The 20717-nt window shown below is 42.5% G+C and overlaps 1 protein-coding gene across 1 annotated transcript; it reads left to right on the forward strand.

Annotated features, from left to right (window-relative positions):
* Window positions 1-17267: 17267 nt before the first annotated feature.
* LOC100301661 (D(1)-like dopamine receptor) lies at window positions 17268-20514 on the forward strand. The gene has a single exon (XM_021624157.2). It carries the CDS (start codon window positions 18715-18717, stop codon window positions 20032-20034), a length of 1320 nt encoding a protein of 439 aa, XP_021479832.2. The 5' UTR covers window positions 17268-18714; the 3' UTR covers window positions 20035-20514.
* Window positions 20515-20717: the final 203 nt, after the last annotated feature.

Raw genomic sequence — 20717 nt, forward strand, 5'->3', positions numbered from 1 at the left:
AAGCACTGGAAGCATGTACATTTATATATCTGTCTTTCGGATGGGACGCTTAATGGGTGGTCTCTCTGTGGTCACTAAAGATCCAATGGCACTTATCGTAAGAGTAGGGGTTTTAACCCCATTGTCCTGGCTAAATTCCCAATCTGGCCCTCATACCATCACGGTCACCTAATCATCCCCAGTTTACAATTGGCTGATTCATCCCCTCTCCCCTGTAACTATTCCCCAGGTCGTTGCTGTAAATGAGAATGTGTTCTCAGTCAACTTACCTGGTAAAATAAGGGTAAAATAAAAAAAATACATGTAATATTTCTACATGCAAACATGCATGTAACATTTATACCTCAATCACATATCAATAGTAAAGAAATAATAAAAATCCACTACAGAAAAACTGTCTGGTGTGGCCAGCTGTTCTGTGTGAAGGTATACAGTACATTTCCCCGTTTTATGATTGGTTTGCGAGGTTGACATTCTAACATTCCAAAAACATTTGTATTACAACTCTTCCCTACATCCACGCAGCAGTTGTTTTACAAGCAGTTTTTGTGAATAATTTTTTCAATATATTTTTTCCGTAAACATCCTCTGTTTTGTGCTTAGTCTTTTACCATGTTGAGATCTTTTTAAGGAACATCAGGTACTGCTGGAATGTCTACCATTGACATGTCCATCTTTTTGTGAGAAATTACACTGGTCACTTTAAATATTTAGAAAGTATTTATAAAGTATAAATAGGTCATACTTTAGATTAGGCCACACAAAAAGTCTGGAGGACACACTCATTTCTTACTCTGAAATGGATACATAATTCCTCTGGCTGTTACAGACTGAACCAGAGGAACATTTACAAAAACACTTGTAAATGGTTTACAAAGACCTATATTAAACATCTTATGAAGGATCGCATGAATCATTATTACTTTATACTTTAAAAGTGGTTTAAAAATCTGTGAACAACTAGCTTACTAACATGAACAAATGTGGGAGTAAGGATTAATACATTATGAATAAACAATTTACTAATCATTATAAATCCTTTATTACGTGGAGTTTTTATGAAGTGCTACCAGTATTGGTATATCTTTATATTATGTTAGCACAGTAAAATTCTGGATATGACTCAAAAGTGAGATCAATTATAGCTATTAGAAGCATCATCTCCAGACAATGATTATTGTAGCAGAGATTTGAATCAGACAGAAGGAATAGCGGAGAGAAAATTTGGTCACTAAGCTCTTCACAAGGTCATTGTGCACACCTGGGTCGTGTTCATTGGACGAAAACGGGCCAAACCATTTCCAACAGGAAGACGGAAATGGGCATACTTACTGGACAAGTCCTAGTGTGATATTCTCTCATTATTTCCCTTTACTACCTGTACTGAGCATGCTCTGTTCATTTTCTATTTGAGAAGGAAAAAAATACTAGGCTTTCCAGTAAATGTTATACAGTGTATGTTGAAATGGCATATGATTGTCATTCTGAATGCCATTCCATTATTTTATGCAAACTGCAATGAGTCTGCATTGGTAAGAGAAACCATAGGGCGTGAAGTACCATCTTTTGTCAGTCTTAGTCCATTCTTCCTATCTGAGACAACAAGGCTTGACTCTGTTCCCTGAGACATTTCCTGTCATCTCATCAATAATTTCTCATCAAAGATCCAACAATATGAATATCATTACTCATGGCTCAATTTGCTTTTTCATCCCTGAGGGCCTCTTCCATATAATTCCAGAAGATTGGATGTTTTATAGAAATATTTGAATACTGTATCTGATTTTTCTTTTGGATGCAATGCAGACATCAGAGCCGCTGGAAAACGTGCGGCGAGACAGTATTTGCCCCAGTACTTTTCAATCTGGTGTGGCACCACCACAGCACTTTCAAAGCAGCACCAAACTCATTTACCAGACATATTCATTGATTAGTTCACATCATATAACTAATAGATTCTAGCACCACCATAACTTTCACAAATACAGAGACAGGCAGCCATCATGGCGTCATTTGTTTTGACTAGCTAGCTAGTGCATAGTAACACCAAGGGACATGAACTGGCAATGCAAAATGGTAAGAGGTGTTTTAATTTTAATTCCGGTGTCACTCTGCACACACAAGCTTGTTAGCTTGCTAGCTAGCTAGCTCTGGTCTAACATTAAGCCAACTCCTGGAATTTCAAAGACACTCAAAGTTCAAGAAGAAGCATATTTTTAAAATCTGAGATGACAGTGTTGTTAACAAAAGGCTAAGCTTGAGAGCTAGCATATTTATTTCATTTCATTTGCGATTTTCATGAATAGTTGACGTTGCGTTATGGTAATGAGCTTGAGTCTGTATTCACGATCCCGGATCCGGGATGGGGAGACCAGAAAGGTTAATCTGCCCCAGGGGTGCAAAGGTGAACGGCAAGGCACTGGAATGACGACCCCCCTTACTGTCTCTGCCTGGCCGGCTCCCCTCTCTCCACTGGGTTTCTTTATCTCTGACCCTATTACGGGGGCTGAATCCCTGGCTTACTAGTGCTCTTCCATGCCGTTCCTAGGAGGGGTGCATTATACGTTGTGCTAGGCTTTTTTGCGCTATACTCGACTTGAGTGGGTTGAGTCACTGACGTGATCTTTCTGTCCGGCTTTGCGCCCCCTCGGGCTTGTGCAGTGTAGATCTTCATGGGCTATACTCAGCCTTGTCTCAGGGAAGTAAGTTGGTGGTCTGTTGATATCCCTCTAGTGGTGTGGGGCTTTGCTTTGGCAAAGTGGTTGGTGTTATATCCTGCCTGGTTGGTATCGTCGAACGGGGACACAGTATCCACCAACCCCCGTCTCAGACTCCAGTATCTATTCTGCAATAGCCTATGTGCCGGGGGGCTAGTGTCAGTCTGTTATATGTGGAGTAATTATCCTGTCTTATCTGGTGTCCTGTGCGAATTTAAGAATGCTCCCTCTAACTTTCTTTCTCCATCCCCTCCCGGAGGACCTGAGCTCCAGGACTATGCCTCAGGACTACCTAGCCTGATGACTCCTGGCTGTCTCCAGTCCACCTGGTGTTGCTGCTGCTCCAGTTTCGACTGTTCTGCCTACGGCTATGGAACCCTGACCTGTTCACTGGATGTGCTACCTTGTCCGGGTCCTGCTGTTTATTCGACTCTCCCTCTCTCTACCGCACCTGCTGTCTCGAGCAAACTGACATTTACTCCTGAGGTGCTGATCTGTTGCACCCTCTACAACCACTGATTATTATTTGACCCTGCTGGTCATCTATGAACAGTTGAACATCTTGAAGAATAATCTAGCCTTAATGGCCATGTACTCTTAAATTCTCCATCCGGCAAAGCCAGAAGAGGACTGGCCACTCCATCAGAGCCTGGTTCCTCTCTAGGTTTCTTTCTAGGGAGTTTTTCCTTGCCACGTGCTTCTACATATGCATTGCTTGCTGTTAGGGGTTTTAGGCTGGGTTTCTGTATAAGGACTTTGTGACATCTGCTGATGTAAAAAGGGCTTTATAAACATATTTGATTGATACAGTGGGTGGGGTCACAGTAACTAAAATAATAGTGATAAAGGATATGTAAAATGCTAGGCAGAGCATGCCCAGTACCAAAGTGAAATTGGAGCGGGAGAGAAGTCCAACAACATTTTTAAATCTGCTCGAATTGCTGTAACGGCTTTCTTCTGTGGACGAAGGAGAGGACCAAAGCGCAGCGTGGTTAGTGTTCATCATGTTTAATATAGACGATAAACGTGACCACTACAAAATAACAAATGTGGAAAAACCGAAACAGTTCTGTCTGGTGCAGACACACGAAGAAAGAAGACAATCACCCACAAAACAGGCTACCTAAATATGGTTCCCAATCAGAGACAACGATAGACAGCTGCCTCTAATTGAGAACCAATCTAGGCAACCATACAATATACCTAGAAAGGAAACAGCCCCATAAACATACAAAACCCCTAGACAAGGTAAAAACACATACATCACCCATGTCACACCCTGACCTAACCAAAATAACAAGGAAAACAAAGAAGACTAAGGTCAGGGTGTAACCATTGCACTCTGCTCCTCGCTCCCCACTTGCCCACTTACATGCTCTGCAATTCAAAAGCAGCCCTGCTTTAGACTATCAAAGAACTGTCAATGAACAATCATATCAATGGATGGAATGAGTGAATAAATGGCTGTAGCAGCAATTACCCAGTAATCTGTAAACTGCATAACAAAGGCCTAAATAGACAAAATAACAATTAAGTAATTGAAACAAGATAATAAATAATTCAAACAATAAACTAAACTGTTCAAACAAGATACTAAGTGGTTCAAATGAGATAATTCCAAGAGTCTACATATTATTGTTTGCCTTGGGCTTCAGGGCTTCCGTATGTCCAAATGATTGACATCACTAAAGATTCTTATAAATAAAGTAGTCAAAAGTTTAGTATTTGGTACCATATTCCTAGCACGCAATGAATTCATCAAGCTTGCGACTCTACAAACTTATTGAATGCATTTGCAGTTAGTTTTGGTTATGTTTCAGATTTAATATTGCTCACTTTTATTGTAAATAAGAATATAATATGTTTTTAAACACTTCTACATTAATGGGGATGCTACCATGATTACAGATAATCCTGAATGAATCGTGAATAATGATGAGTGAGAAAGTTTCAGAGGATCAAAGATCATACCTCCAAGATATGGTAACCTCTCGCCATTACCAATAGCAGGGGAGGTTAGCATATTTTGGGGGCATGATCTTTGATGCTCTGAAACATTTTCACTCATGGATTCCCCTGCCCATGGTGTTGGAAGAGGCTGTATTGGGAGGAGAATGCATGGAAATATGCATTTTGTGTGTGAATCGTCTTCACGATTGATAAGGTAAGTAAATGCATGTGTTCTTGTGAATGTAGCCCATACAGCCATTCTTTGTATCAATTAGATATTTAATTGCTTTAAACTAGTAGCTAGCTCCTCTTGACCATGTGTTTTTCCTACTCTCTTTCTAGAAGCAATCAGTTACATGGTAAAAATACAGATTGAGGCCTTGAGTCAAATGGAGGACAAAGAAATGTGTGCACCAGACAGGTCAATGATGTAAATTACAAAAAAGGAAACTGGTTGTTTGGATGACCCGATTGCTAGGATGCAGGCATTGGGTCAATAGTTGGTTGTTTTTTTGTAAAAACAGCCATATTGGGTTGTTGGTGGTGGGTTATTAAGGTTGGGTTATCGATATTTGACCTAGCCAGTGGGTTAATTCTCCCGTGTGAAGTCCACCAGAATGTGAGCAAGTGTCGAGACATGCGACTGGATGACTGACTGAGTGGAATACAGCTAATGTTATTTCGACAGACTAAGGATGTTTTGGCTGACTGTAAACCATGAAAACAAAGGTTATGTATGTAACCACAGTTATGTGAGCTATATGATTCACTCCAATATATTGGTAACACTCCGTAGCAGAGGGATACATCCAAGGTGAGGATTTACAGATTTACTCCTGTGTACACCTATGTCACGGCTGGGGTCTGCCCTTATATATAGACCCCATGGCCGCGACACATGTTCTCTACAACAGTTTTGAGGCGCCTCTAGCACCGTAGAGAATTGAAATGATCCATATAGCTCACATAACCGTGGTTACATAAGTAACCTTCGTTATGTTTCACTATATTGGATTACTCCAATATATTGGTATACCCGTATCAGATTGCTAGATGGACCTGTCCAGCCAGCGGCGAAGTCCTAGCGCGGGATCGAGACGAAGGGGGGTCGCGGCACAGTCCCCGGAAGGGGAGGCGACGCCCAGGACCGCTGAAACAACCGCAGAGGGAGGTGCCACATTTACCCGGTAGTACCTAGCAAAGGTGCAAGAGGAAGCCCAGCTGGCCGCAGCACAGATATCAGTGAGGGGCACTCCTCCCTGTAGAGCCAAGGATGCAGCCACACCTCGTGTCGAATGTGCCACCACAGATCCCAGCACTGGCCTGCCAGCCAGGCGGTATGCTGTCGTAATCGTTTCCACGATCCAGTGAGAGCCTCTGCTTTGATAGTCCAGCCCCCAGGACTCTCTCACCATAGCAGACAAAGAGCTGGTCTGTTGTTCTCACTGACCATGTCCACTCCACATAGGCAGCCAATGCCCTCACAGGGCACAACATGCCGGAGGGAGGCCCAGACTCCCCTGCAACTGCCGAGGGGTTGTAAGCAGACAGGATAAAAGGGATGTTCACATGCCTGTCTAACAGAACCTTCGGGAGGAATGAGGGGTTGGGGCGGAGAGATATACTCCTCCCCCCGGGGTCCATCCGATAGCACTCAGAATTTACTGAAAAAGCATGGAGCTCAACCACCCTTAAACATGAAAGTAATCGCTACAAGGAAACTTCCTTCATAGAGAGGTGCTTCGGGGAGGCAGACTCCAACGGTTCGAAAGGCGGCTTTGCCAAAGCTGCTAAGACCACATCCAGATGCCAGCTTGCCATTGAGCGGGTCCTAGCTGGACACAGGTGACAAACCCGCGTCATAAACCTGGAGACCAAGGGATGGCGCCCCACTGGCCTGTCCATCTACCCCACATGGCAGGCAGATATTGCTGCCAAATATGCTCTCAGTGTAGAGGCTGCCAAGTCCTCATCCAAGCGAGACTGCAGGTATTGGATGACATATTGCACCCTGCATGACTCGGGAACAACCCCAATACCAGTGCACCAAGAGCAGAACAACCGCCAGCGCAACTGATATGCCACGGTTGTAGCCGGCACACTTGCGCTCTGCATGGTGTTCATTACACCCTCCTGTAGTCCTGACATGGACCATTGGTGCCGTTCAGTGGCCAAGCCCACAGACTGAGGTGGTGTGGCCTCAGATGCCACAGAGTTCCCCCAGCCTGAGACAGCAAGTCCGGTCTCAGGGGAATTTGCCAAGGTGTCTCACACAACAGGGACAGAAGAAGACTGAACCAGGGTCTCCTGGGCCAGTATGGGGCCACCAGAAGCAGACAATGCTCTGCCACCCTGGTCCTGTCCAGCACAGCCTGGATTAGGGGAAAAGGGGGGAAATGCGTAAAGCTCCAGCCCTGGCCAATCGTGAGCCAGAGCATCATAGCACAGAAGCCCTGGTGGCTCAAACATGGAGTACCACAGGGGGCAGTGTGGATTGTCCAGGGAGGCTAACAGGTCCACCTGCGCCCTCCCGGACTTGTCCCCAGGTGCTGCACCACCTGGGGATGTAGGCTCCAGTCCCAAGGTAGCGGGCCCTCCCTCGAGAGCATATCCACTGCCACACTCAGGATGTCAGGTACGTGCGCTGCATGTAGAGATGCTAGACGTCCCTGAGCTACATCCCTAGACGTCCCTAGACGTCCCCGAGAAGAAAATCCTGTGCTATGAGACTGAGGCGGTGTTGCTGTCCGTTCTCACCAGGATATGTCTTCCTTTCAGATGTGAAAGGAAAGACTGCAGGGCCAGCAGTACAGCTCAGAGCTCTAGTGTATTGATGTGCCTGCTGCAGCAAGGGAGTAGCCAACAGCCGCTAGCCGACCTGCCTTTGGTTACACCCCACCAGCCGATGGGAGGCGTCTGTGCTGACCAGCTCCAGGCGGCACCTCCTCAGAATCCCGAGCCTGGCCGACCCACCCAAGCCTGGCCGACCCACCAACCCAATCGTGCCAGGTGCAGGCGTTCTGAGAAAACCACACAAAATAGGCATCCAGTAGGGCGCTTCACCGCCCTCTCCGTGTGGCTCAAACCCAGTCAGTGCATACACAAGGTAATTGGATCCCCAGGGGGGATGCCACCATCACGCCTGTCACAAAGGGAAGCCATAAACTCAGCCAAGCCAACAAGACCTCGGAGCAGGTGTCTGACGCCCTGGGAGAGCTATGTCATGACCCGTTTGGAGGATAGGAACCCGATGAGGGATAAATTACCCAGTACCTCTGCAAACACAGGGGTAGACCCCTGTGGGAAAAAAGGCAGACAAAAAAACAGCAACCAGGTAATGGATATTGATTTATTTTTTTAATTTTTTTTTTACGCCAACTGCAATATTACCTACCGGTTTAATGTCCAAGCAGTAAAACAGCACTGTACGGAGTAACGCCCATTAATAACCTCTTGTGCCTAGGGGGAAGTATTTTAATTTTTGGAAAAATAACGTTCCCAAAGTTTGCCATGTTTCTGTCGATATTATGGAGCTAATTTGGAATATTTTTAGGCGTTGTCGGGACCGCAATTTCCGGTCGATTTCTCAGCCAAAAGTGAAGAACAAACGGAGCTATTTCGCCTACAACAATAATATTTTTGGCTATCTAACTGGAAGACTCGTGAGTGAAAACATCCGAAGCTCATCAAAGGTAAACGATTTAATTTGATTGCTTTTCTGATTTTCGTGACCAAGTTACCTGCTGCTAGCTGGACATAATGCTATGCTAGGCTATTGATACACTTACACAAATGCTTGTCTTGCTTTGGCTGTAAAGCATATTTTGAAAATCTGAGATGACAGGGTGAATAACAAAAGGCTAAGCTGTGTCTCAATATATTTCACTTGTGATTTTCATGAATAGGAATATTTTCTAGTAATATTTATGTCCGTTGCGTTATGCTAATTAGTGTCAGTCGATGATTACGCTCCCAGATCCGGGATGTTGTGTCACTAGAGCTTTTAAGGAACTCCAAAGTTAATGTCTCAATGTAGTGGAAAGCCCACCATGATATTCACACCCTGCAGGATAGTTATCAGAGGACTGAAGCATGTTAAAACTTCATATGGCTTAGATCCCGCTAACGGGATCGATATGACAACAGCCAGTGAAAGTGCAGTGCACCAAATTCAAAACAACCGAAATCTCATAATTCAGATTCCTCAAACATAGAAGTATTTTACACCATTTTAAAGATAAACTTGTTGTTAATCCCACCACAGTGTCCGATTTCAAAAAGGCTTTAGGACGAAAGCACACCAAACGATTATGTTAGGTCTGCACCTAGTCACAGAAAAACACAGCCATTTTTCCAGCCAAAGAGAGGAGTCACAAAAAGCAGAAATAGAGATAAAATTAATCACTAACCTTTGATGATCTTCATCAGATGACACTCATAGGACTTCATGTTACACAATATATGCATGTTTTGTTCGATAAAGTTCATATTTATATATACAAATCTGAGTTTACATTGGCGCGTAATGTTCAGTAGTTCCAAAACATCAGTGATTTTGCAGAGAGCCACATCAATTTACAGAAATACTCATAAATGTTGATGAAAATACAAGTGTTATGCATGGAACTTTAGATAAACTTCTTCTTAATTCAACCACTGTGTCAAATTTCAAAAAAGCTTTACCGAAAAACCACACCATGCAATAATCTGAGTACAGCGCTCAGACAACCAAACAAGCCATACAGATATCCGCCATGTTGTGGAGTCAACAGAAGTCAGAAATAGCATCATAAATATTCACTTACCTTTGATGATCTTCATCAGAATGCACTCCCAGGAATCCCAGTTCCACAACAAATGTTTGATTTGTTCGATAAAGTCCATCATTTATGTCCAAATACCTACTTTTTGTTCTCACGTTTAGTACACAATCCAAACTCACGACAGGCGGGCAGGTCCAGGCGAAAGTTCAGAAGAAAAGTCATATTACAGTTCGTAGAAACATGTCAAACGAAGTATAGAATCAATCTTTAGGATGTTCTTATCATAAATCTTCAATAATGTTCCAACCGGAGAATTCCTTTGTCTGTAGAAATGCAATGGAATGCATGAGCGCGCGTGATCAGCTCATGCCACTCTGGCAGACCTCTGACTCATTCAGCTCCCATTCCCCCCTTCTTCACAGTAAAAGCATCAAACAAGGTTCAAAGACTGTTGACATCTAGTGGAAGTCTTAGGAAGTGCAATATGACCCCATAGACACTGTATATTCGATAGGCAATGACTTGAAAAACTACAAACCTCACATTTCCCACTTCCTGGTTGGATTTCTTCTCAGATTTTTGCCTGCCATATGAGTTATGTTATACTCACAGACATCATTCAAACAATTTTAGAAACTTCAGAGTGTTTTCTATCCAAATCCATATATATATATATATATATATATATATATATATTAGCAACTGGGCCTGAGTAGCAGGCAGTTTACTCTGGGCACCTTATTCATCCAAACTACTCAATACTGCCCCCAGCCATAACAAGTTATAGCAATTCACAACACACATAGAACAAGCCAGTCGGCAAGTTCTGTAAGGTGTAAGGTAAATTACAGTTTGTACAGATCAACTGAACGCAGTGAGTGGAGCACTCAAGAGGAGGGGCCATGTGGCCAGCTGCTCCAGGCTGCAAACAGCAGTGAGTATACTTCCACACAAGATATTACACTTACCAGTGACTTAACAAACAAAGTTCAGAAACTTTGTGCGTACAACCATACGGATGTCCGCTGAGAAAATGAAAGAGAATGTGATTCGCAACCATGGGGTCTATATATCGGGGTGGACCCCAGTAGTGACACAGTTGTGCACGGGAGAAAAATCTGTAAATCCTCACCTCGGATGTATCCCTCCGCCGCGGAGTGATACCAATACAGTTGTTGTCGGAAGTTTACATACACCTTAGCCAAATACATTTAAACTCAGTTTTTCACAATTCCTGACATTTAATCCTAGTATCTTGTCTTAGGCCAGTTAGGATCACCACTTTATTTTAAGAATGTGAAATGTCAGAATAATAGTAGAGAGAAGGATTTATTTCCGCTTTCATTTCTGTCATCACATTCCCAGTGGGTCAGAAATGTACATACACTCAATTAGTATTTGGTAGCATTGCCTTTAAATTGTTTAACTTGGGTCAAATGTTTTGGGTAGCCTTCCACAAGCTTCCCACAATAAGTTGGGTGAATTTTAGCCCATTCCTCCTGACAGAGCTGGTGTAACTGAACCAGGTTTGTAGGCCTCCTTGCTTGCACACACTTTTTCAATTCTGCCCACAAATGTTCTATGGGATTGAGGTCAGGGCTTTGGGATGGCCACTCCAATACCTTCACTTTGTTGTCCTTAAGCCATTTTGCCACAACTTTGGAAGTATGCTTGGGGTCATTGTCCATTTGGAAGACCCATTTGCGACCAAGCTTTAACTTCCTGACTGATGTCTTGAGATGTTGCGTCAATATATCCACATAATTTTCTTTCTTCATAATGCCATCTATTTTGTGAAGTGCACCAGTCCCTCCTGCAGCAAAGCACCCCCACAACATGATGCTGCCACCCCAGTGCTTCACGGTTGGGATGGTGTTCTTCGGCTTGTAAGCCTCCCCCTTTTTCCTCCAAACATAACAATGGTCATTATAGCCAAACAGTTATATTTTTGTTTCATCAGACCATAGGGCATTTCTCCAAAAATTACAATCTTTGTCCCCATGTGCAGTGGTAAACCGTAGTCTGGCTTTTTCATGGCGGTTTTGGAGCAGTGGCTTCTTCCCTGCTGAGCGCCCTTTCAGGTTATGTCGATATATGACTTGTTTTCCTGTGGATATAGGTACGTTCATCTCTAGGAGACAGAACAAATCTCCTTCCTGAGCTGTACGACGGCTGCGTGGTCCCATGGTGTTTATACTTGCATACTATTGTTTGTACAGATGAACGTGGTACCTTCAGGCGTTTGGAAATTGCTCCCAAGGATGAACCAGACTAGTGGAGGTCTACATTTCTTTTCTGAGGTCTTGACTGATTTCTTTTGATTTTCCCATGATGTCAAGCAAAGAAGCACTGGGTTTGAAGGTAGGCCTTGAAATACATCCACAGGTACACATCCAATTGACTCAAATGATGTCAATTAGCCTTTCAGCAGCTTCTAAAGCCTTGACCTCATTTTTGGGAATTTTCCAAGTTGTTTAAAGGCACAGTCAACTTAGTGTATGTGAACTTCTGACCCACTGGAATTGTGATACGGTGAATTATAAATGAAATAATCTGCCTGTAAACAATTGTTGGAATAATTACTTGTGTCATGCACAAAGTAGATGTCCTAACCGACTTGCCAAAACTATAGTTTGTTAAAAAGAAATTTGTGGAGTGGTTGAAAAACAAGTTTTAATGATTCCAACCTAAGTGTATGTAAACTTCCGACTTCAACTGTAAGCATTGAGACCATTTGCTATGAGACTCGAAATTGAGCTCAGGTGCATCCTGCTTCCATTTATCACCCTTGATATTTTTATACAACTGGATTGTAGTCCATATGTGGTAAATTAAATTGATTGGGCATGATTTGGAAAGGCACACATCTGTCTATGTAAGGTCCCACAGTTGACAGTGCATGTCAAAGCAATGACCAAGCCACGAGGTCAAAGGAATTTTCTGTAGAGCTCCGAGACAGGATTGTGTGGAGGGACAGATCTGAGGAAGGGTACCAAAATATTTCTGCAGCATTGAAGGTCCCTAAGAACACAGTTTCCTCCATCATTCTTAAATGGAAGAAGTTGGAACCACCAGCTCTTGTAGGCGAGGGCCTTGGTCAGGGAGGTGACCAAGAACCCAATGTTCACTCTGAAAGAACTTCAGATTTCCCTTGTGGAGATTGGAGAACCTTCCAGATGGTAGGGCTGGGCGATATGATGATATGTATTGTGTGACTGTATAAGAATGTCTATTGTTTCATATTATGCTCGTTTATTTTGTTGAGTTGCAAATCACACTCTTTATGGCAATATTTGCAACACAAACAAACATGGAGGAGAGTGAACGTGACACAGAGCACGGAGACACGGAGCTCATACCTAAAAGAGGGGCTACTTCGGTCGCATGGACGTGGTTTAGGTATGAAAAGTCTGACACAGACCAGAAAACCGTCCTCTGCAAAATATGCCGCAGGCCTGTCCCGACAACAGGCTCAAACACCACTAACCTCTTTTACCTGACTTAGATGTTGCAAGAGGCGTCTGCCCGCGGCACACCATGTGGCAAAGAATCACGAAGATGGAAGGAGATAACAGCTGCCGTTACAACTTACATCTGCAAAGACATGGCCCCAATTTACACGGTTGAGACACGGGGGTTTTGTGAGTTGGTGCTAACACTCGACCCAAGGTACCAAATGCAAATTTATGTGACACGTATTAATGCCAAAATAACATGCAAAACTGGTGTAGGGGATGGGTCCCAGGTACCCTGCGAGGCCATTATGGATTAAGAGGACCTTAAGATTCATATGTTTTACTGCAGGCCTTATAATAGATACTGTTGCTATGTGCCTAAAAACTCTCCCACTATACGTTGCGCAAGCCATCTATATTAGTATTTCTGGTTAAGCCCTAGCTGTTGCAAGAGTGTGCTTGCAGGCTAGATCTGAGTCAAACCGAAACTAGATAAAGAGAAACTAGATAAAGAGAAGTTACCACTGTCTGGTTTTGACATTTTGATCTAGTGTGACAGTAGTGGACAATGCTAATAAATTCAGAGAAGCTACTGTACTAGCTTGCCTTATTATAAGGTAACCTCAGGTTGGTGATACACACATGCATTGACGTAGGTGATCATACCACTAGGGATTGATCATATGTATAAAATCAGCTGTGCATGTTTCCATTGTCATTTTCTGTCTGCAATTGCATTAATAAAGATTAAATTGGTTTACTTAAAGAAGATATTGTCTGATTGCTCATTTCCCCAATAAGCCAATGATTGACAAGTAACAAGGAACCTACCCCGACACAGACAAGCCCCCCAAAATATATATGTATATTTTAGGCCTATATTTACAGTGCCTTGAGAAAGTATTCGGCACCCTTGAACTTTGCGACCTTTTGCCACATTTCAGGCTTCAAACATAAAGATATAAAACTGTATTTTTTTGTGAAGAATCAACAACAAGTGGGACACAATCATGAAGTGGAACGACATTTATTGGATATTTCAAACTTTTTTAACAAATCAAAAACTGAAAAATTGGGCGTGCAAAATTATTCAGCCCCTTTACTTTCAGTGCAGCAAACTCTCTCCAGAAGTTCAGTGAGGATCTCTGAATGATCCAATGTTGACCTAAATGACTAATGATGATAAATACAATCCACCTGTGTGTAATCAAGTCTCCGTATAAATGCACCTGCACTGTGATAGTCTCAGAGCTCCGTTAAAAGCGCAGATAGCATCATGAAGAACAAGGAACACACCAGGCAGGTCCGAGATACTGTTGTGAAGAAGTTTAAAGCCGGATTTGGATACAAAAAGATTTCCCAAGCTTTAAACATCCCAAGGAGCACTGTGCAAGCGATAATATTGAAATGGAAGGAGTATCAGACCACTGCAAATCTACCAAGACCTGGCCGTCCCTCTAAACTTTCAGCTCATACAAGGAGAAGACTGATCAGAGATGCAGCCAAGAGGCCCATGATCACTCTGGATGAACTGCAGAGATCTACAGCTGAGGTGGGAGACTCTGTCCATAGGACAACAATCAGTCGTATATTGCACAAATCTGGCCTTTATGGAAGAGTGGCAAGAAGAAAGCCATTTCTTAAAGATATCCATAAAAAGTGTTGTTTAAAGTTTGACACAAGCCACCTGGGAGACACACCAAACATGTGGAAGAAGGTGCTCTGGTCAGATGAAACCAAAATTGAACTTTTTGGCAACAATGCAAAACGTTATGTTTGGCGTAAAAGCAACACAGCTGAACACACCATCCCCACTGTCAAACATGGTGGTGGCAGCATCATGGTTTGGGCCTGCTTTTCTTCAGCAGGGACAGGGAAGATGGTTAAAATTGATGGGAAGATGGATGGAGCCAAATACAGGACCATTCTGGAAGAAAACCTGATGGAGTCTGCAAAAGACCTGAGACTGGGACGGAGATTTGTCTTCCAACAAGACAATGATCCAAAACATAAAGCAAAATCTACAATGGAATGGTTCAAAAATAAACATATCCAGGTGTTAGAATGGCCAAGTCAATGTCCAGACCTGAATACAATCGAGAATCTGTGGAAAGAACTGAAAACTGCTGTTCACAAATGCTCTCCATCCAACCTCACTGAGCTCGAGCTGTTTTGCAAGGAGGAATGGGAAAACATTTCAGTCTCTCGATGTGCAAAACTGATAGAGACATACCCCAAGCGACTTACAGCTGTAATCGCAGCAAAAGGTGGCGCTACAAAGTATTAACTTAAGGGGGCTGAATAATTTTGCACGCCCAATTTTTCAGTTTTTGATTTGTTAAAAAAGTTTGAAATATCCAATAAATGCCGTTCCACTTCATGATTGTGTCCCACTTGTTGTTGATTCTTCACAAAAAAATACAGTTTTATATCTTTATGTTTGAAGCCTGAAATGTGGCAAAAGGTCGCAAAGTTCAAGGGGGCCGAATACTTTCGCAAGGCACTGTATTTTGTTTGCAACTATAGTTGAAGTGTTCTCTTTTTACCTTTTTAGATTTTATACATTAATATTTTATATTTTGTTACATGCTTAACTGAAAATTTGCACAAAGGTTCTAAATTAAAGGAGAAATAATCAAATATGAGTAAGTACCTTTTATTTGTTGAGTATAATTCAAAATGTAATAAGAAATAGGCCTTTACAATGTGGTAATTTTATATAAACTATTTATTAATTGACTTTATAGAAAATGTGCTATATCGTGAAATGTATCGTTATCGGGATATGAAATTACCTATATCGGGATTTTGGCCATATCGCCCAGCCCTACCCGAAGGACAGCCATATCTGCAGCACACCAAAAAATAGGCCTTTATGGTAGAGTGGCCAGACGAAAGTCACTCCTTAGTAAAAGGCACAACAGCCCGCTTGGAGTTGGCCAAAAGGTACCTAAAGGACTCAGACCATGAGAAACAAGATTCTCTGGTCTGATGAAAGTAAAATTGAACTCTTTGGCCTGAATGCCAAGTGCCACGTCTGGGGGAAACATGGCACCATCTCTACAGTGAAGCGTGGTGGTGGCAGCATCATGCTGTGGGAATGTTTTTCACGGCAGTGACTGGGAGAAAGTACAGAGAAATCCTTGATGAAAACTTGCTCCAGAGCGCTTAGGACCTCAGACTGGTGTGAAGGTTCACCTTCCAACAGGACAAAGACCCTAAGCACACAGTCAAGACAATGCAGGAGTGGCTTCGGGACAAGTCTCAATGTCCTTGAGTGGCCCAGCCAGAGCCTGGACTTGAACTTGATCGAACATCTCTGGAGAGACCTGAAAATAGCTGGGCAGCAACGCTCCCCATCCAACCTGACAGAGCTTGAGAGGATCTGCAGAGAAGAATGGGAGAAACTCCCCAAATACAGGTAGGCCAAGCATGTAGCTTCATACCCAAGAAGACTCAAGGCTGTAATCGCTGCCAAAGGTGCTTCAACAAAGTACTGAGTAAAAGGTCTGAATACTTATGTAAATGTGATATTTCTGTTTTTTTATTCTTAATACATATGCACACGTTTCTAAAAACCTGTTTTTGCTTTGTCATTATGGGGTATTGTGTGCATAATGATGAGGAAAAACAATAATTGAGTACATTTTGGAATAAGGCTGTAACGTAACAAAATGTGGAAAAAGTCAAGGGGCCTGAATACTTTCAGAATGCACTGTACATGCAGAAAGATTTGATGTCTGCATTGACTCTGAAATTCACAGCAAATATGAAGAAAACAGAGCACTGGTCAGGGGTTTTATTGATCTATCCATTTCTCATAGTTTCTCTATATATTGTGTTGGTGTATTAATAATGTAATTACTAAAACATCTTTAGAATTGCATATTTCTTGTTCTGTCATGTCAATGATGATAGCAATTTAAGCTTGCAGCATATCATATTTTCATGATTACTTAATATGGGCTCCAGTAGATGGCCTCATTGTGCCTCACTGTGCAAAAATATTCTCTTCACGTTCAACTTCAAGACAATTTCACCATAAGATATTTTAATAATTCCATGGTTCGTTTTATTTTAAATTTAATCAAATCGCTTGTATGACATACTGTGGTCAATGCGTTTGATAGTAGGCCTAGCTGTAATATTAGCCTACTGTATAATGAATTATATAATTATACATCTAATATCAATATCGAATATATTAGGCTACTGTATAAATAACTATGTAATTATACATCTAATATCAATATAGAAGAGTGAGTGGGATTTAATAGGATCAAATAAGCACATTTCACCATGCTGAAGTATGAGCTGATTTTCTTAATGAGCTGGAGAAAAGCAGATGGGGACGTTTCCGACACCCTCTCATCTTCCCTCAATCTACAAGTGAGAGACTTCACTTCAGACACGTCATTGCTGGATGATGAGACTAAAACGGAATCGGGATCTCTTCACAATAACTTCAAAATAAGAATAAAGTAACAAAACAAAAGAGGCACGACATCCAGTGCGTAACGTTTAGGAAAACTCGTAAACTACTCTTATTGTTGTTGATTTAGAGCTTGTGAGAAGATAAACGAGTTGAATTGATTCTATCGGACGGTATTTGCACCTTCTCTGGATGTGGTCGCACGGTTTTTCACGTGAAAGTAGAGTGAATTTCGAAAGGACTTCATTTAATGTTAATTACACAATGCTGGCGGTACTGGGGCTGCATCCGGAACACACGCGAAGAGAGGAGGAGAGCAGAGAGGCGTGCGCTTCTGGTGTATAGATGGGGGGAAGGAGAATAAGTAGAGCCTACTATTTCCATGTAAATAATGGCTTACCATTGAGCTTTCTTTGAGGATTTAACGGCATCTGCAAAAAAAAAAACGTTTGTTTGAAAAAAGTTGACAGCTCATCATCCATGGAGGTTCATTGCAATTTTGGAGACTTGATGTGTGACAAAAACGGACCGCACAAACGGATTGAGCTCCGGGATTACGGTTATGTGTTGCTCCACAGTAAAATGTAGCCTGACATGTTTTATTGGTGCTTATGGAAACTTGAATGCACATTTTTCATAAAACAAAGGCAGAAGCCACGTTTCATGTGTAAAGACACAGACAATGTATTTATTTTGTTGTTATGATGCGAATGCATTTCTATTCAACAATGTTTTGGGAGGAGTCGTGATTATGTCTACATTTCTATCACAGTCCAAATCGTCATGCGGTAGGTCCAGTGCATGTGCATTGCAGTTACAAAGTCTAATGCTTGTCCTGGATGGAGTGTCAATAGGAGCACGAATATAATCAGATGGACACGCCTTGTCAGTCATTAAACAAATCAGATAAATGCAGTGCAAATATGATCAATAGATTGTATTGATGAGCCCATATATAAGGCAAATGATTGGCCCAGCCTCTGTTTACATAACATGCCTGCGAGAATATGGTGTGAACGTTTCAGATGACTGCTGACAGCTCATTGAAATAGACATAACATCAAATAAAAAATCAAGTTTAGATTGGTAGCATACATCATATTCAACTCTTCAATAACGGCTGGAATACCTTTTGTTGAAAACTGCTGCTCTAACATTAGAATGTCTTCGAGAATTCATGAACAGGATGATTTTTTTGGCTAATTTCTAACGATTGCTTTTTGAAATATTTATAGACACTATTCTGCAAGATGATCGTTGTGATGAGCATGGTGACCCAACCTCCAAATGAGCTTGTCCCCAGGCAAGAGGCCAAGGCTACATTTTCCATCTAATTGTCCTGACTTCAGGTGATTGGAATTATGGGGTGATTTCCATCTCTACAAGCTGACAGAAACATGGATTTGAACTTCTCAATGGTCCGTGATATCGATAATTTGCCAGAGAGAAACTCATCCAAGCGTGTTCTGACAGGCTGTTTTCTCTTTGCGCTCATCCTGACCACTCTGCTAGGGAACACACTGGTATGTGTTGCCGTCACCAAGTTCCGCCACCTGCGCTCAAAGGTCACCAACTTCTTTGTGATCTCTTTGGCCATCTCAGACCTGCTGGTGGCCATCTTGGTGATGCCATGGAAGGCAGCGACGGAGATCGTGGGCTTCTGGCCCTTCGGAGCCTTCTGCAACATCTGGGTGGCATTCGACATCATGTGCTCCACAGCGTCCATTTTGAACTTATGTGTCATCAGCGTGGACAGATATTGGGCAATCTCAAGCCCGTTCCGCTATGAGAGGAAGATGACACCCAAGGTGGCATTTATTATGATCAGTGTGGCATGGACTCTGTCCGTGCTTATCTCCTTCATCCCTGTGCAGTTGAACTGGCACAAGGCTGCAGTGTTGGAGCTCAACAGCACTTACGGGGAGCTGCCTCCGGACAATTGCGACTCCAGCCTTAACAGGACTTATGCCATCTCCTCCTCCCTCATCAGCTTCTACATCCCTGTGGCAATCATGATCGTGACTTACACCCGGATTTACAGAATTGCCCAGATACAAATCAGGAGAATCTCAGCCCTGGAGAGGGCTGCGGAGAGTGCCAAGAACCGCCACAGCAGTATGGGGAACAACTCCAACATGGAGACGGAGAGCTCCTTCAAGATGTCTTTCAAAAGAGAAACCAAAGTCCTAAAGACCCTCTCTGTCATAATGGGGGTGTTTGTATGCTGCTGGCTGCCCTTCTTTATCCTCAACTGCATGGTGCCCTTCTGTGAGGCCAACAGCCCCTCTGATTTCTTCTGCATTAGCCCTGCTACATTTGACGTGTTCGTCTGGTTCGGCTGGGCCAACTCCTCACTCAACCCCATCATATATGCCTTCAACGCGGACTTCCGCAAAGCATTCTCCATCCTGCTGGGCTGCCACAGACTCTGCCCGGGCAGCAATGCCATAGAGATAGTGAGCATCAACAACAATGGAGCTCAGCCACCTGCGTCCCAGTATCAGCCTAAAGGGCACATTCCCAAGGAGAGAAACAATGCCACCTATGTGATTCCCCACAGCATCCTGTGTCAGGAGGAGGAGCTGCAGAAGAAGAATGAGGTTGGGATTAAGACCTTGGAGAAACTGTCCCCGCCTCTTTCTGAAAACTTGGACAGCGATGCAGATGTGATTAATCCTATAACTCAGAACGGCCAACACAAAACTGTGAGATGTTGATTGGTGTATGTATTGGTATACAAAAATAGAAGGAACCCACAGAGGGAGAGACCAGGCAGAATGCCTAGCAAAAGTGTGGGGTATACAAACTGAGCTTCACTGCAAACCTTAAATCTCTAATCACTATAGAAATCTACAGAATGTTTCAAAATGAAGGCACTTTATCCTGGTTAACTATCTGCAAAACACCTTCAGCATTTATTAATGAAGTATAGACAGATTTGTTGATAAATGTTCCATAACTTGAATAAAGAAAAAATAAATACACACATGTATACGTGTGTTGTATTTACAAATACGTATACATTTGCATATATGTACAGTAGTGATGTTACAAATATCCTGGATGCCATTATAACATGGAGAAAGAAGTAGAAATATTAGCTAAATGTCTTGTAAGTGCTTTACATTTATGTATACAGTGTGTTTCATATTCTCCGTTGAACTATAAAGATAATTGGTTTTGCTAAAAAACATTATGTCAACTGCAGTGTGTAATTAATTGGTTTTTATTTATATTATTTATCCTAATATATCGGCGAGTTGAAGACACTTCGGTGGTAATGATAATTGAGTCAAATAATATGACCATAGGATGGTGTAAATAATTCAAAACAACCCTCATCAACTCTTGCATTTACATTCTTGTGACAAAGTGGTAAGCCTCAGAGTGGTAGGGTGGT

This window comes from Oncorhynchus mykiss, chromosome 12 (genome assembly GCF_013265735.2).
Source record: "Oncorhynchus mykiss isolate Arlee chromosome 12, USDA_OmykA_1.1, whole genome shotgun sequence".
In the NCBI taxonomy this organism is placed as follows: Eukaryota; Metazoa; Chordata; class Actinopteri; order Salmoniformes; family Salmonidae; genus Oncorhynchus; species Oncorhynchus mykiss.